This window comes from Neomonachus schauinslandi, chromosome 13 (genome assembly GCF_002201575.2).
Source record: "Neomonachus schauinslandi chromosome 13, ASM220157v2, whole genome shotgun sequence".
NCBI lineage: Eukaryota > Metazoa > Chordata > Mammalia > Carnivora > Phocidae > Neomonachus > Neomonachus schauinslandi.
Genome location: NC_058415.1, coordinates 61,677,281 through 61,695,200, shown reverse-complemented (window position 1 = coordinate 61,695,200; position 17,920 = coordinate 61,677,281). Strand labels below are relative to the sequence as shown.

The window sequence follows — 17,920 nt, the reverse complement described above, 5'->3', positions numbered from 1 at the left end:
ATGTCTTGTGCAAAACGTCTGTGCTGCTCCTCAAAGAAACAAGCTATAAAGAGCACTTGGTCTCCCCATGGCACAGCTGGAAGCCGAAGGCATGGAGAGGGAGAATTACTGAAAATAGCAGAGCCAGGATGGCACGCCCCCGCTTCCTCACTCCAGCATGCCAGTCCTCCAAATGAAGGCTTCCAAACTCAACCTACACTCGGAGCCACTGGTCCGGAGATTCTGGGTTCGTGTAACAGCCTGATGCCTCCAGACCCTTCGGTATCCTGGAGAAGGGAGGAGAATGGGAATTTCATATCCAATTCCTGAGCACCTCCTGGCGCCAGGTGTGGAGCTGGGCCCTGGGGCTGGGCTCAGTGTGGGAGTCACCACCATCTCTGCTGTTGGACCAGTGTTCTGTTAGCTGGTTTTTCCAACAGTCCCCAGGGCACACTGTTCTTGAACCACAGAAAGGGGGGAAATTACCTCAAACCCAAGTCCCGTTGCACATCCAGGACCTGGGGGCCCTGGGGGTCCAGGAGGCCCCGGGGGTCCCATGACCCCAGGAGAGCCAACTTGTCCATTTTTCCCTGGAGGTCCTGGTAAGCCTCTGTTGCCAGGGTCGCCCTGTAAGGAAGACGGCAGGTTTATTGTGTAGCCCTGGGTTCACTCGTGAAAGAAGTGACAAACGTGCCTGAGTCCGAAAATCATTCTTTGAACTTAAGGAGGTTGATGGGTTCTCTGATGGGCACTGCTTCGAGTACAGAAACTGCTGTCTTGCTAGTGGACATTTCACTCGGAGACAAGCCGAAGCACCCTGTGTGGAGGGCAGGGGAGGTGAGCAGACACGGCAGGTTGTTCAGCCCTCCATCTCCAGCCACTCTGCTTTCCCAGAGCAGTTCCTGAGATCTGGTTCTCTCTGCTCCCTGACACGCAAAGGCTTAGCACTCCAGCCCAACAGTCCAATTATAGTAAACCCAGAGGAAGGAGAATGAGAAGAAAGCTTTTTCTTTTTCTTTTACCTTTTCACCGACTGAGCCATTAGGCCCTCTTGCGCCCTGTAAAAAACACACGCACACAAAACAAAAAACACAAAAAAGGGCCAATTAATATACATCTCATTTGGTATAATCAAAAGAAAAGAAAATGCAGAATTATCAACTCTTAAGTAACAGGATCTTAAAATGGGCTTATGTCTCCAAGCCGAGTGCATTATAGTTGTCAGTTTTCTAGGCAAGTTACACTGAAAGCTTGAGATATCCATTTTTCAACTATTAGCTCCTTTCCTGGAGAAGTTGAAGATGAACCAGGGAGAGACTGTAGGGGAAGAATTCCCTTGGAGGATTGTCCGTGTCCTAGCCAGTCTCTTACCCCACCCTCCCATGATGCAAGTAAAGGGATATGTCCCCTACTTGAAACCAAGAAAGGAGCTCTAAGAACTTGATATGTATTCCCTAGATTTTTAGAGATTTGTGGAATGATGACTGACTTCCTTCTGGATATATCTAAAGACCAAAAGCTGGCTGGGGTGGCCCCAGAATGGGGTTGGGGGGTATCGCTCTGAAGTAGGTTGCATGTCCATCCCCAATGGGGACCACGGTATAGGTTTAGATGGGGGGGGTCAGATGTGGATCCCGTAGAATAGAGCCAGCTGTGAGCTCTGAGCAGAGGGGAGGGCCAGTGGGGGCTGGTGGCCAGGAATGGTCAACCACAAGAGACATGGCCCTACATCAGGGGACTGTGGGCGGGGGGCCCGCAGTGGGAGAATCTCTCAGGATTCACAAAAGAAGGAGCCAGGAAAAGGTCCTGACAGCTGATTGTGATGTACCCACCCTCTATGGCTGTGCCATTCTCCCCAATCCCCTCTTTCCCTGGGCTGGATCGCCCTTCTATATCAAATCCATAGAAAGGACAGAATGGATAGTTCCAAAATAATATGCTCAAAAGTAAGATGGCAAATGACACTGAACCTGAAAATAGCGAGGAACACCAAAGGGAAAACACAGGAAGCTGAAGCCAGAGGCTTTGGTAGTGGAGAGAAAGCACAAGGGAAAAAGCATCCTACAGAGTGGTGGGTGTGGCTCTGATGGGCGGAGAGGTTGAAATTCCGGAGCAGGAAGGCCAGCAAGCCCTGCCCATGCCCCCTCACCTCCCAGTGCCCGCTCCGACAAGAACAATAAACGTTGTTTCCTGGAGTCAGCACATAGAGCAGAGCACTGAGAGGCGAGGGAAACCTGGGGAGGTCCAGGGGTACCCCTAACTCATAAGAGCAGTTGCTGAGGGGCCCTGCCTGATGGCACACCCCACTGTCCCTGTCTTCTCCCAGAAACCTGCAAGTCTCCAAAGTAGCTGCTGCCCAACTCCCAACAATCCGAACACAGAGAGGCAGAAAACAGACCGAAGAGAGGTTCCAATTTCAAAAGCAAACACACAAGCAAGAAACACCACACATCCGAGGGAAGGCAACACTGTGAAAGGGAGGCGGCAGTGCCAGCAACGGGGTGTCCGCCTGGGGGAGGAGTGGGAAAATCAGCTGCCAGTCGGGACTCTAAGTGCATACAATACGCATTCTCAGGCACAGAAGGGAGGGCGTTCCAGCCACGGAACATGGGCAAACCATCATGAAATGAGCACAGTGGCTATAGAAAAGCCACTGGAGATCTTGGAAATTGGAGATTGGAAATAAAATTGGAGATCTTGGAAATAAAAAGGAAGTGCTCTATAGGGGCTGAATCACAAGAGATGCACCTGAGGAGAGAATTACAGAACCAGGCTGCAGCACCCCACCGCCGTCCCCACCCCGGGACATTAGGGGGTGACGGGAGGGCAAGGGGTGCTGGGAGAAGGAAGTGGTGGCGGCCAGGCTCAGAGGCTTCTCTGCTGACCAGCCTGACCGGAGAGAAACTACATGGGACTTTTCACCATGGGCAGAAACAAAAAGAATCGCGTTCCGGTTCCGCCGCCTAATCTGGAGGCTACAGTTTCTGCGCCTGCTTTTCTTGGGTGTGACCAGCCACGCAGTCCTCTGCGGCCTGTCGCCATCTGTCCTTGAAGGACAACCTTGTGCACCGTTCCAGTAACAAGTCACATTGCAGTCAGGGATATTGTGACATAGAAGTTAAATTAGCCTCCTCTCTTGACTTCTGGACTCTAACCTCTGAAAACCTTATTGTGTTGCCAGCTGATCAGGTTAAAGAAAATTACATTTGGAAAGTGAAAAACAGTCTTTTATAAGTTACCTTCCCAGCTCTTCAAATCAAGAGTACATCTTGTAGCAGTTTCAAAGGAAGTTCTAGAAGGTATTTTGGACCTTGAGTTATTGGTCTCGGAAACAGATGCTTTTATCCAGCTTTGTACATGCAAAAAGGTATTTGGAACCATTCCATTGGCTCACAGATTCGGTGGCCACCATTTTGGAATCTGAGCAGACTGGCCTGGGGCATGGAAGAGCTCATATTATTGGAATTTACATGAACAGGTACAGTGGAAACTGGGAACTCTAATTACAAGGGTCAGCAAAGACTCCCTGCTCCCAAAATGATGGGGTAGAGCTATACTTCATTGCTCAGTGTGAGACCTGAGGATCTTGGAATTCCAACCAGCCAAGCTGCGGGGTTGGAGAGGCCAGTTCCACAACGGAAATACTGCAAAAGACCAAGGTGCAGGAGTGCTACAAAATCATGCTTCAGAATTCATTAGAAATTTCCGCTCATTATGGTAACTGGATTTGCAAAGGACTTTATTAGACTTCAGTGTACAGGAACATCAAAGAACCTAATAAATACATCAGTTTTTTTTTCCTGTTGTGGTATCTGAGATGGCACAACTTACTGCCTCATGCGTGTCTATCAGCTGAGCTCATGGTGTTTGTTATATGGATAACTTGTTACAATTATAATTGACCATGGTCAATTTGGTTTGATGGAGGCCTGTAATCCTGACTTTGTACCAACGTCTGATGGTTAAAGAAGATATGCAATAGGAAATCGGGCCAATATTGGAACGTTCAAGTGAAATAAGCTGTTACCAGCTCCAAACCCATTACTGGATCTTTGTTAAGCATGGCTCACCACGTAGGTTTTTGGGGGGCACCCTGTTCTATGGTGTGTAAGATTTAGAGAACTGCTCAAAGCCCAAGTACGGTTCAGTGGAGAAAGGGAAGCTGATGATGATTTATTTGCATTTCCCCTCATCTCATGGGCAAGACAGAATCTACTATACGAGGCCCAGCAATGACATTTCAGCAGCTCAGTGAGATCACTCGAAGCCCGTTCCTGGGAGCTCAATGCCCCTCAGAAATTCTGGGCACTGAAGAAAACTTCAAAACACAAACTCTTTCCTGCCTGGCTGTCCCGGCACCTTTTGACACTGAAGAATACAGTGAATGATTCAAATTATAAAAGGAGGACAAGAGTGATGATCGCAGATGCTTCATGTGTGCTGAAGATCTGGGTGGCACAGTGTGCTGGACACAAAGCAGGAAGGGATTTTCCAGAGATACATCTCTAGTACGTTCCAGAAGCATTCTTTCCAGAAGCATTCTGTAGCTGAGAAAGCAGGCTACTCTTCGCCTGTTCCTTCATGGGCTAAAGATCTCAGAGCAGCTGTTCATCTTAATTAGGGGAAAATAAATTGAGGAGTATGCCTATCATCCAACTCAAAATAATCTATCTCATAAATTCTTAATGACCATCCACATTTCGATGACAGTCCCAATTTGAAAATAATGAATGTATAGGATAATATTTTTTTTTGCCAGCCAAATAATTCTTTGGGAGAAAATTCTTTATTCTTTGGGGGAAAACTCCCCTTTAGACAACTGCCCAGACTGGTCTCCACACCCTGCAAGTGAGAAGAGAGGCTGCTTTCTGAGCAGCATGAGGAACAATCCCCCTACATGTGTCCACGCACTGCCTGGCAGGGAATGAGTCCCTTGTCACGGGAGGTGTGCAAGCTGAGGAACAGATACCATTGGAGGGGAGGCAAGGATCAAATGTGTCACTGGATCCTATGTTGTGTGACATCCCGGAGACTGCTCATTTTCTCTAGCACCTTTCTGTTATTTGACATCCATACTATGCTCCTTGGTTTACTTTTGTCTTTTAAGAAATTTTTTTTTAGGTAAATGTTATCTGCAAGGTTTCCTTCAAGCTTTCTAGATGCAAATTTCCAAGTCCTTCTAGAGTCTGCTTTCACTTGACCAGAAAGCATCTTATGCACATGGTACAACAAATTCGGACTCGTAGCAAATTTGGGGGAGAAAACTGTAATTTATCTCCAACAGTGATCCTGGGCGAGCCTGCTGCCCTGAGCATTGCAAACTGTGTCTGCCCCGTGTCAGTGTGCGGATGTGGGCATGGGTATTTTTAAATACCAGACGAGCATGGGAGGGGTGTGTGGGGGCGGGTAGGGGAGAGCTGGTAAGAAGGACAGGGAAGAACAGTGTAGGTCTGTGATGTTTCCTGCAAAATCTAATTTCTTATGAAATAGTTGGTACATGTAAAATGAGTCCTATAAAGCTTGACAACTAGTTTTTTCTTCTTTTTCTGAGAAATGAGCTTTCCACGAAAATCGACTTACTCTTTCAATTAAAATAAACACACTTGAGAGCTGATGGAAACTGGAAATTCAGTTCAGCGAAGATGGTGGTATCTGGGGAGTTAGTATTTTCCACGACTTCCTGCAGTGGAGTCCACAGGTCTTGCTCCCTATCCCAGCTGGGAGGGATCCTCCCTCCTCCAAACCCCAGTGAAACTCACCACTGCATCACTGCAAGGAGGTTTACCTTTTTTTTTTTTTTTTTTTTTGGTGTTCCATGATTCGTTATTTGTGTATGTACCTTACCTTGATTGCTCTCCTTTGCAGAACATGGTTTATCTCATCAAAGAGGCTGGGAACCGCAGTAGGGGCAGGAACCCCGCCCCCACAGCACCATGTGGGGTTTGCAGACAGAGGACAACAAACGCTTACAGAGAATGAAGAGAGTGAGGGAACGGCCGATTCGCTGATCAAACGTGCTAACGGAGGCCTGAGCCAGATTCTAAGGACACATAGCAGTACTAAAGCTGTTTGTCACAGATAAGCTAACATGGGCTCAGCAGAATCAATGCTGTGCTAATGGGAAGTACAGGGAGGAGGGCTTCTCCTCCTGGAGAAGGAGTATGAAAGGGCTTCTCAGAGGATATATCTGAACTGGCCCTTGGAGGAAGAGGAAAGCGAAAGTCACCCGAGATGGCGGAAAGCATGTGCAAAGGCCAGGGGGTCATCCAGGAAGAGCACGCCCAGAGCCCTGCAGTAGGGCTGCTGGCTGACCCAGAAGCTGTGTGAGGGAGCTGCAGGAGATGGAGCTGGCAAGGCAGGTCTGGACTCTGTCAGCATTTGGTCCCTCAGGCAGTGGCTAGCCTTGATACCTTCTCAGCAGAGACCAGCGGGAGCCTGCTGCAGGAGGAGGGACAGGTGGGGCAGGTGGGTGGAAGCTGGATTGTGGGTGGGGAGAACGGGCAAGAAGCCTGAGGCTGCCGTGCGGGTGAGGAGAGATGAACCTCAGATCAGGGCAGAGAGAGGCAAGGGATGTGGATGGCAGATGGGCCAGTCCTGGCAAGAGGTGGAGCACAGCAGAAAAGGGAGATGAAGGAGGGCTTAGAGAAGATTCTGCCGTTGAGTCCTCGTGACTGGGTAGATGGCAGCACCATTCATTGAAGCTGGAGATGCTGAGCTCAGATTTGGGCATCAAGAGCCCTGGGATGGAGACATCCAGCAGAGAGAGGATTTGGAGGGGATTAGAAAGGGCCATTCACCTAAGAGGCAAGGACGGGCCTAGAGGTCAGAGAGAGGCGGTGTGGGCCTGGTGGCCCCCTTGTGTTGGACCCCTCCCACCCTGTCCATACCTTCTCTCCCTTCATCCCAGGAAGGCCGGAGGCTCCATCAGCTCCAGGCTGTCCCTCAGGGCCCTGGGAACATCAATGACAATCAGCCCACAACATCTCTGATAAGAATCAAGTATGAAGCCTTCTGAGAGAAGGAAGCCACGGCTGGGAGGACCAAGCAGGTGAGGTCAGTGGGTCCAGGAGCCTTTTATCAGTCTAGGCTGGAATGCCAGTCCCTGGCCCCAGCATGGCCACTGCTGACCATGCACCTGTGGATGGGCGTCCTTCACTCTGTGGGTGGCGTCTTCCTCTCTTGGGGGGAGCTGGGGGCAGGGTCGGACCAGATGGTCTCTGGGGGCCTTGTGTTCCAGGCCCAGCACTTCGATGTCTAGGATTCCAAGATTCCACATGAGTCTGCATCTCCTATACTGACTAAGATAAAGCAGCAAAGCAGTGTGTAGGATGGTATATGTCTTGGTTTCTGCTTCTTATGAGTCTCAGCAATGGCTCAGCTGAGGACTTTTTGTTTACAAACATTAGCTAGCTGCTCACTCTCTGTTACGAACCTTCATGTTGGGGTCTGGGGTCTCTACGCCCCTCCCTGGCTAGAGGAAGCCTCCTGGCCACGGAGAGGGGGAGACGACCCCAGTGGCTCACCGGGGGCCCAGGTTCACCAGCAGCTCCATCTTGCCCAGGCGATCCAGGGGGTCCCATGAAAACATCAGTTCCTGGTTTTCCTGGAATCCCAGGTGAGCCAGGTGGGCCCGGGGGGGCCTGGGGGACCCTAAAAAACAGATACTCTGTTAAGAAACAGCGGGGGAGGGGATAAACATATACTCAGCATGCATGTTCCGTCCATTCTCTCTGTTCCTCATGCTAGCACTGCAAGTAGAGACTGGTGTTCGCACTTAGCCGATGGGGGAAACTGAGGCTCAATGAGATAATGTGACTTGTTCTGAGCTCACATACTCACAGCTAATTATTAGAAGAGCTAGGATTTGAACCCAGGTCTTTCTGAGCCCCTCATAGCAGGTTTTCTCCCTAGGTGTATGTATACGATAAAAATCCAACCAGAATTTTCAGAGGTGTCCTGACTAATTTAGTTTTCTGATTACCTGACAGAGCAGTCAAAAACTGCCTGTTGCTAACTCTTATTAAAACTCTTTAGCCTCCGGGGCGCCTGGGTGGCTCAGATGGTTAAGCGTCTGCCTTCGGCTCAGGTCATGATCTCAGGGTCCTGGGATCGAGTCCCGCATCGGGCTTCCTGCCCCTTGGGAGCCTGCTTCTCCCTCTGCCTCTCTCTCTTCTCTCTCTGTCTCTCATAAATAAATAAAATCTTTAAAAAAAAAAAAAAACTCTTTAGCCTCCGGCTGGGTTGGCTGATCCCACCAGCCTGCAAGACCCATGTGGCTCCTACTCTACTTATCCAGTGAGTCCAGAACCGTTCCAGCCCTATCCTGAGGAGTGGGCCGAGGGGCACCTGAGTGGAGTCTTCTGGGTGGGGATTCAGCACAGGGGTTCAGAGTGAGGTTGGGGGCCTCGGGACAAAGCCACCAGCTGCAGCTGGAGCAGGGAGGTGCTCCCCAGGAACCAGGAACCAGTGGGGGCCCTGCCTTGGGCAGGAGGCTGAGGGAGCAAGAGCAAAGAGGAAGAAGGGGTGGTTGAAGAGGCAGGAGGGGTTGCCTCAGGGTAGGGAGGATTTCCAGAAGGGTCTGGAAGCCAAAGTGTGAAATACTACCGCGAGAAGAGGCCCGTGGTTCTCTACAATGGGTAAAGGGGATGGGGGCAAAGCCAAGTAAGAAGTGAAGGTCATGGGCATACTTCCTGGATGCCAGGGAAAGGGGGCAAGGGGTGAAGTAGAGATCCTGAAGAGAAACTAAGGCTCATATTCACTTAAAACAGAACAAAACTGATCAAAGTGGAAAATGCCAAACATAGACACGTGGAGGGGAAAATAGAATCCTCCCGATCACTGGGAAGGCAGTCCCAGACACCAGGTTGTTGTTCCACCCTCATACTTACTCTTAACAGCTCCCCACCGCGCACCAGGTCACCAGAGCCAGAGCCGACGTCCAAGCCCCAGCCCAGGCCGGAGCCCTCGGCCTCAGCTCCCACCTGGAGAGAGAAGAAATCCCCACCGCTTGGTTTTACCTGCCACTCCCTAAGGACAGCCTTGTCACCAAAAGTCTTCCCTTACTCTGTAGCCCTATAACTGCTGCTGTCAACCTTCCTTCTGGCCTTTTCTCCTACTCCCCTCTACCCCTCTCCTCCTCCCTCACCACCTCTGGCTACACAGCCAACGGGCAGCCAGTCCTCAAACATACTGTGCTCTTTCACATCTTCTCAGCCTCCCTTCCTGCCTTCCAAAGCCCTACTCATCTTTCAAGGCCTAGTTCCACTGTCACCACCTCCAGGAAGCCCTCCCAGCCCATTTCCAGGTGGAGGTAGAATTCATTTCTCCCTACTCTGTTTTCTCACCAACTTCTGCTGAGGTCTCGATTTGGTGGTAGGACCACCTGACTTGAAGTTCAGTTGTGTGTATGTCTGTCAGCCCCTCTAGACTAGGACCCCTCCGGGGCTGGCCCATCCCGAGATACCTCTGGATGCCCAGTATCTTAGCACACGATCTGGTACCAAGAAGGTACTCGGTGTATACTTGTTGAATGCCATCAAATTCCTCCAAAGAACAAAAGGGTATTTCTAAAAAGCCCTTTCTGGGACTTAATTCCTGAGCACAAGAACCAGGGGAGGCTGAAGTCAATCATGGAACGTGCATGGAGCACTCCAGTCTGGAGGTTAGGGCCGGGTTGAGATGGGTGGCAGTGGTTTGTGCATGCAGGTGGGAGAAGGGAGGCGGGGACAGGGGGCCTGCTGCCACTGTCTGAGGGACCGGCTAGACCCGGGGCTTGGAGGCTGACTGGCTGGGCCATGGGAGGCGGAGGGCCACTGGAGGAGGTTTCCCGATTTCTGTCTTGATATCCAGGAAGATGGGGTGCCACTCCCAGAGGTGGAGCATCCTGAGGGAGGAGCAGGTCTGGGGCATGGTGATGAGTCATTTGGGATGTGGCTGAGAGATGTGCGGGCCATTCAGGGTGCAGGATATAAACGGGATGTAAACAGACTGCTCCCGAGCTCACTGAGGGTTCTGATAGAGGTGAAGGTCCCGGCGTGTCACTGGAAGGCACCCTGAACCTCAGCCTGTACCTATTTCTCGGCATCCCCAGCCCCCTGCACGCTGTGTGTGTGCCGAGCCTGGATAGGGGGTCTCACCGTGGGTCCGGTAGGCCTGGCAGGTTCAGGGTGGCCAGGAAGCCCCTCACCAGCTTCAGCCTAAAGAGAACAAGAAGGTCAGTGGAGTGCTGGTCACACCCCCCCTCCACACACACACACACACTGTCCCCTCTCCTCCCTGTAGAAACTACTCATGTTTAAGATGGGGCTTATGCAGGGGTGAAGAAGGCTTTGATCTTCATGAGCCAGCCCAAGGGGCACCTGACCCACTCTGGGCTCAGGAGCCCTTCGTTTCTGCACCACATGCATAGCGTGGATGGGAATGATGGAAGGAAGGAGGCAGTAGGGACCCTCCCCATCCCCTCACCTAGGGTCCCCCCGCTCGACACCCCAGGCCCAATGTGTCTCCCTCTGAAGTGGGTCCTGGCCACCCTGCTCCTCCCACCAGCCTTACAGCCTGTCCAGAGCCTTTACTGCTTGTAGGCCTGCCTCCCTGGGACCGGGGGCTCCTGGAGGGCAGGCCTGGTGCCTGAATCACCTCCAGGCTCCAGCGCCTGGCCCCTGGCCGGTGCTCAGGAAATGCTTCAGAGTGACAGGAACACCCACTTGGAAAGGAGAAGGAGAAAAGAAAAATGAAGCAGAAAATGAGAAAGGGCAGCATCCCAGGGGACATTTAGCTGTCACAGAGTCCAGAGAAATGGCTGCTCTGATAAAAAAGGTGACAGAATGGCCTGAGCCACCAAAAGGAATGGAAACATGAACAGTGAATTCGCACAAAACCTGTGTGGTGTGATGCCCTCCTCAGACTCCCTTACTGCTTCCCGGAACCCTGTTGGCATCTGAAGCCCACTGAGGAGGCCAGCTCAAAGTGAGGACACCACCCTCCCGACCCCAAGCCCTCCTTCCCCTCCATCCCCACCAGCAGCCTCATGGGGCACCAGGGCCAGAGCACCCTCCATCCTGGGGGAGGTGGCGCGGGGCGGGGGGTGAGGACCAGGCCCAGCATGCAGACGAAAAGGTCCCCAGAGCAGGCTCTGTGGGTGGGACCTCCGCAGGCTGTGGGGCTCCTGGGGGCCCTGGTCCTGGCTGCTGTGGGCACAGCCCCTCGGTGACAGTTTAACGTCACCGCTGCTTCAAGAGGAATCTGTTATCATTCTGTGGTGACAGACACCAGACAAAACATTCCCACCAACGTCACCTCATTTTATTCTGACAACATCCTCGAGGGGGTAGTCATCATCACCCCCATTTTACAGATGGAGAAATTGGAGCACAGAAGTGGTAAGACCTCTCCGGGAATCCTACAACTACCAAGAAGCAAACCCAGGTCTCTGAAGCTCCTGTGTGCCCAAGCTTTCCCAGAAAGAAAATCAGGGGCAGAGACTGGAGCTTAGCCACAGAAAACACCCGAATTGGAAGGACCCTGTGATTACAAATGGGGAAACTGAGGCCTGCAGAGGTCAAGGTCTCCAGTCGGTGAAGAGAGGTGGCCAGAACTGAGCCCCACGCCATTTTTGTGGTTCCCCCAGACTCCCAGTTCAGTCTCTTTGGGGCTCGGTCCTCTTACTGCCTCTGCTATTTCCTTGATCAGAACTGAATAGGTTAACCCCAAATAGCAGGCTCCAGGCACCTGACCAGAACCAATGCATTCTCCAGAATGGTCACAGCCCCAGCCTTTTCTGCTTGGGGCCCAACCTGCCCTTTCTTTCCCACATGGCCTCTCTGAGCTGAAGACAAGAAGATGTCGTTGAAACCTGGTCTGTGTCCCAAAGACATGACAGAGCAGCTCAGCTCTGATGTGTGAGCCCTTTAGCAAGCTGAGGGTGGCCTGGGGGCTTGCAGCGAGCCCCTGCACAGAGGTGTGGCCACCTAGCCTCTGCCATGCCCCTCACACCCAGCAGATACTAGGCTCTTGATAAGTATTCCCCAAGTGACTAGTGGGAAGACCTTAGACATGGAGTGACCTCATTTGGACCACCTGGACCCTGCTGACCAGCTTCCGGCTCATGTCTGGACGGGGAGGCTGGGGACAGTGCAAAACACAAAGGGACAAAGTCCAAACACTACGGCTTTCACCCCTACTCATCTCCTGGGAGCTGTGTGACTATGAGCAAACCCCTAACCCTCTCTGGGCCTCATCTGCAACATAATTCTATATACGTAATTGGTTGGGTGTATGCCATGCGTTAGAAGAACTTTTCCATGCACTGATTCAGTTAATCCTCACCACAACCCAAGAGGAAGGTACTAGGACCCCATGTCACGTATGAGCAAACAGAGAGAGAGATGAGAAGAGCTGTGGCACAGCCAGACTTTGATGTCTCTTTCCCCCACTGGCGTGGGTGACTGAGAGTCACAGGGATCCTAAGGACATTCCGGAGTGGGTGCTCTCTTGGCTGTCCCTACTGTGCTTTTAAACCATTTGCTCATGAACTGAGGCTTCCATTTCCCTTCACTGACAGTTCCTGACATGGGCACTTAAGGGTGATCTGTCTTCATCAGTCACGTGCCAGGATGAACTACTGTTTGGCTCTCCCTTTCCCTGTTCTCCCCCCTGCCTGGACTCTTCTTAGAGCTTTTACAAATTCCCACTGTAAGAGTCATTAACGCCCATGGTGAAAACACCAAAATGTATTAGGAACCTACCAGGCCTCCCCAGGCCTACCACTTTGAAGTCACAACTGCTAACATTCAGGGATTTCCTTCCAGAGTTTGTGCGTGAGCGTAGTTTTAGATAGTTAAGACCACACGATGTACTCAAGTTTATAACCAGCTTTTATCATCTAACCTTAGGTTGTATTTCGCCCACCATTAAATACTCCTAACAAGTATAATTTTAAGAGCTGCATAACGTTCCATTATTTGAATATACTTTACTCGATCAACCCCCCTACGGTTGTCTAGTTAAACCATGTCCAATTTGTTTTCTATTATGGGTAATATGGAGATTAGCAAATTGCTATACAACCAAGCCTTTTTACATAGCAGACCATCTCCTTTAGGATTAATTCCCAGAACAAAGGCTTCTGGGTCAACACTATGTAGCTTCATGGTTGTTAATATGCGTTAGCAAAGAGCTTCTCAGAAGTAGCAAGCCCATCAGCACTGCCACCAACACGGCTGGTTTAACTAGACAACCACAGGGGGTTAGTCCTGGACTGCTGTGATGCCTGTAGCCTGAGCTTCAAGGCTTTGAAAGTGCAGGTGACCAGATGTGACTCTGGTCACCAGACTGTCCCTTAAAAATATTCACCCCTGAAGAGCAGCTCCATTCAGATTCACACCCACCCATGCTAAGAACCAGCTCTGGGGTTCCCAGTTCTAAAACACAAAGTTATAGCCCTTAAGTGGGGACAACACCGGGCATGTGTACAGAGCTTTCCAAACATTCCCGGACCTGCATCCTCGGACTTGACCTCACAGCCATCCTCCTATAAAGAGGAGGAAATGAGGCCCAAAGATAAGAAGGGGTTTGCATGAGGTCACACAGGTACGGCCCGGAATTATAGAAACTCATGGGGGAAGGAACGTGTCAGTCACCCCCACTCAGCCCCGAGTCCCTGATGAGTCTTACAAGCTTCCCTGAATCCGGGATGGAGCCCTCGTGACATCTAGATGGGGTCTTGGCATCTTTGGCCAGCTCTGCCTGTCACAAAGTTCTCATTTGAATCTGGGGACAATTTGGGACATGAAGCCAAGTGCCCCACCTTTTTACCTCTTGCTATTTCCTCTGCACCCTGCAGCTTCCTTGTGTGTTCCCACGTTGCATGCCCCTCAAATGCCCAAATCTGGAACTTTATGAACCAAAATGAAACCCGCCTCTAAGCAAGCCAGGGGCAGGTCCCTCCCAGGACTCTGGCCTTTCTTTTTCTCCTCGGTAAGAGAGGCCACGCCAAATCTTTGTGCCTCTATGCCACTTACCAGAGTAACCCCTCTTTCAGAAGCCACTGTGGGTATGGGCAGTGGGGGCCCCTCAGGGGGACTGCTGTCCAGCTCTTCGGCCACAGTGCCTGGCAGGGGCTCCTCTCTTGCGGCTGCTGCTAGGTCCTCCTCATCACCAGAGCCCTGAAAAGCAAAACCAACGAGAGGAATCACCTCACCTGGCCTGTGACGCAATGCGCAGCAGGCTGCCCAAGAGTCTGGGTGACTGTCATTCTTAACGTGCTAGTCCAATTTCACAACACTTGCTTACCTTCAACCGTCGTTACGTGCGACAGGGTCACAGGAGCCCAGACTCATAATCCCCCTCCCACACGTGCATCTCCTCCTTCCCCCTGTCCCTAGCAACCCCTTCTGACTTGGCAGCACTCCAAGAAAATTCTTGGACAAAGCTAGGAAGTAGCAGCGTTGGGCACCTGATTCCCTGACCTGCTTCCAGGCACCCTGCTTCCCTCCAGTGGCGCCGACTGTGATCTGTGCTCTGCCAAAGCCGAGTGTTGGACTCGCTGCGGGGGAGGCCAGCGACTGTTCCTGTCTCACGACGCTGACCCCTCTCCCTGCTGTGAGCCAGACAGAAAATGCTAGGAGACACTTACAGAAGCGACCACTTGCTCAGGGGCCACTGTGCGTGTAGGGGGAACCAGGCCACCTGTGGGGACCCCGCGAGTCTCCTCTTCCTCAGAAGTGCTGAGGGGCACTTCTGCTGCAGCTGCTGGTGTTGTGAACATTCCTTCACCGACTGCACCCTGCAACAAAAATGGCATGAGAATCGGCCACTTCTTCCACCCCCTGGTTCAGCAGGTGTGTGAGTGCAGGGGAGGAAGCCACCGGGCCACCAGATAGATAACTCACATGGCCATAGCTTTGCTCATGCAAGACCCACCTTGGCCCACAGAGCCCCGGAACCCCAGGCTGGAGCGCACCTCTCAGGTCAGGGCACCCATCCCCCGGACGCCCCTACGGCACACTGCTGCTGAGGGCTTTGGCCGGATAAGTGTCCGATGAGCCACCCAGGTGCTCCTGGGATGGTACTTCCTTGACAAAGTGGTATTTGAGCTGAACTCTGAAGGATCAGCCAGGATTAAAGGCAGGGCAGAGGGAAGAAAAGGTTCTAGGCAGAGAGGAGAGGGTCCGGGCACATTCAAGAAACTGAAGGTCAGTGAGGCAGGAGAACTGAGAGCCAGGGAGACAGTGACCCAAGATGTGGTCACCGAGGCTGGCCAGGCCAGACCCTGAAAGGCCTTGTGGCCAGGTTGGGGAGCAGAGTCTGCAGTGAGGGCAATGGGAAGCTCCAAGCAGAGGGCTGCCCCCACAGGAGGAGCCGCGGGAGAGGATGGAGGAGGTGAGGCAGGGGCCTCAGCCATTGTCTGGACTGGAGACGTGCTGTCTCAGTCCACAGGCTGGCACTGGGGAATGGTAGAAGGAGGCAGGTGCATAGTGGATTTAGGTAGAAAAATCAACAAGACCTGATGCTTGACAGGATGTGGGGAGTAAGGAAGACGGAAGAGAATCCTGGATTGGCCGACTAGGGGGCAGTGGTCCCAATCTTTTGAGGTGGGAACACAAGAGTGGACACGAGGAGTCCAGGTTTGAGTCTGAGTCTGAAAACTTGCAGGACTGCCACTGTAATGACATTTTAGGGACAGACCTGCCAGGTGTCCTGAAATACTTGCATCCCGCCTTCACGAGCTGGGAACGCTATCTCCATGCTGCCTAAGGAGAGGGTTGAGGAGGCTTGGCCCTGCCCTTGACCCTGAACTTCCTCTGCCCTCTGATAGCTCATGCTTGTGTGCAGAAATCGGCCACGGCTGTGCCCACCATCACCTCTTCCACTCACAGCCAGGCTCCTCCACCCTGGTGGAGGGAGTGGGCCCCTGGGACCACCCCACCTCACTGGCTCTCCACCTGCCCCCAGCCTGGCTCCCCACTGGCCTGCTGGGGCTGTCAGCCTGTGCAGTCCCGGAGCCAACGGGCTCCAGCACACGTGTACCCAGGCCTTGGCCAGCTCCCCTTCAGAGAAGTGCCCCATTCAGGCTCCTCTGCATGTGCTGAGCAGAATGAAGACTGATCCTCCGAGAAGGTCAGGACCTGCTCCAGCTATGACCTTGACCCTGCGGCACTTGGCACTCCTCACCCATGTCACCCCTTCCCCGGCGTCCTGGATGGCCGTGGAGAGGGTGGCTCCCCCCGTGGGTACACTGCCAGCCTTCACTTCCCCGGCGGAGCTCCCGGGCACCTCGGCCTCCCCAGCTGCAGCGGCTGCCGAGCCTTCTTCAGCATCTGCACCCTGAACAGGAAGACATCGCGAGGGAACTGTCAGCGGTCCGCTGTGGTCAGTGTGGCTGGAGGTAGCCGACGGCCCGGGCCCCTCGGGCGCCTGCACCCCCCAGACCTCACCTTGTGCCGATGCCGCGAACGTGGCACCCATGCACAAACCCACGCCTCGCACACCACTCGGGGCGTGAGCCCCTGGCCAACGTGCCACCTGCGTGGCTCACCCTGTTCCTCTCCGCCACCCTCGGTGCTGCCCACCACAGTCCCTGCCATCTCCCTTCTGCTACTCCCAGGAGTGGGACTTTCACCGATGCGCAGTCGTGGTGCTGGGGCAAAACCCAGGGTCTCGCAATGCACAGCCTTCTTTCTCATTAGAGCAGTTGGCTGCCCTCACTGACCACTTGCTCGTCTCACTCTCCTTCCACCCCTCCCGCATCTCCAACCCTGCGCTCCCCACGGTCACCAACAGTCACCGTGGCAGATCCGCTGGGTGCCTTCCAGGCCTTTACTCACTGAGACTCTTGGCAGGATACGACATCGCTGACCAAACCCAGAGCAAGCCAATACCACCCGTTGCCCGGACCACGACCCAGCCTCCGATCCCAGCCCCCGGCCTCCAGGCTTGCTTCTCCCACTCTTCCTCCACTTTCTCAGTCCTACTCTGACTAGGTCACTAGCCCTTCAGTGACTCCCCTCTTCTGAACACACTCCAGCTCCAACTCATGGCTCCCAGGGCCTCAGGGGCCTCTCTAGCCACATTCCCCGCACCCCCTTGTTCACACATGGACCCTCTTTCCATGTTCCTGTTGATGCCGCCAGGCCTCTGCTCCTGCTGGCCCGCCTCCTAGAGCACCTGTTTCACTCCCAGCTGCCAGGCTCCTTCTAGGCATCCCCATGGTCTCGCCTTCGGCATTCTTTCCCCAGGAAGGCTTCCAGGAGCCCCAAGTCTGGGTTCTGGGCCCTTTTCGGTGCTTCTCCTATTGCCTCTTACAGCTCTGTCCCCAGGAACTGGCCTATCGGATTTACCTGTGCCCAGCATAACACATCACTCCGCAAACATCTGCTGAATGAGGCAACAGACCCCTCAGCCTCCAAATCAGTGTCTACTCAGACTTGATCCCACAAGGCCATCACTCTGCATTCTGCCGACTGATAAGGAAGACCTGAGATGCCCACCCTCCCCCAGAAACAGCATATGCTCTGAGCTACTTACCAGAGTGACCCCTTCCCCCATGACCTCAGTGGACAAGGAGAGGGCTGGCCCCCCGGTGGGCACACCACTGGTCTCTGCTTCCCCAGCGGTGCTGGTGGGCACCTCAGCCTCCCCGACTGCTGCTGTGGCTGCCAAACCTTCTTCGGCATGCACACCCTGAAATAAAAGCATCATGAGGGACCATGTCACTGGGCCCATGACTCTGATCAGTGTGCCTGTCGCTGGACAGAAAAGACTGCTCACACCCCTCTCTCTATCAGCTTGCATTTCTGTAGCTTCCTTCTCTCAACGCACTTTCTTATCTATGACGTCACCCCAGCCCCACGACATTCCCAGAATCACAAAATCCCAGGGACAGGAGAGGTCGCAAGGCAACTGTATCTCCTGTTTGATTCCAAGCATCTGTTTGCACATGCCC

General features: G+C 53.0%; 1 protein-coding gene across 1 annotated transcript in view; it reads right to left on the bottom strand.

Annotated features, from left to right (window-relative positions):
- Nucleotides 1-17,920, bottom strand: part of COL15A1 (collagen type XV alpha 1 chain) — a 66,190-nt gene that overhangs the window by 33,563 nt on the left and 14,707 nt on the right. Inside the window, 12 exon segments of the mRNA XM_021691625.2 lie at nucleotides 198-266; nucleotides 466-606; nucleotides 1,002-1,037; nucleotides 6,867-6,929; nucleotides 7,503-7,616; nucleotides 7,618-7,629; nucleotides 8,868-8,960; nucleotides 10,116-10,175; nucleotides 13,998-14,141; nucleotides 14,612-14,761; nucleotides 16,150-16,302; nucleotides 17,503-17,658. Coding sequence (XP_021547300.2) covers nucleotides 198-266; nucleotides 466-606; nucleotides 1,002-1,037; nucleotides 6,867-6,929; nucleotides 7,503-7,616; nucleotides 7,618-7,629; nucleotides 8,868-8,960; nucleotides 10,116-10,175; nucleotides 13,998-14,141; nucleotides 14,612-14,761; nucleotides 16,150-16,302; nucleotides 17,503-17,658 — 1,191 coding nt within the window.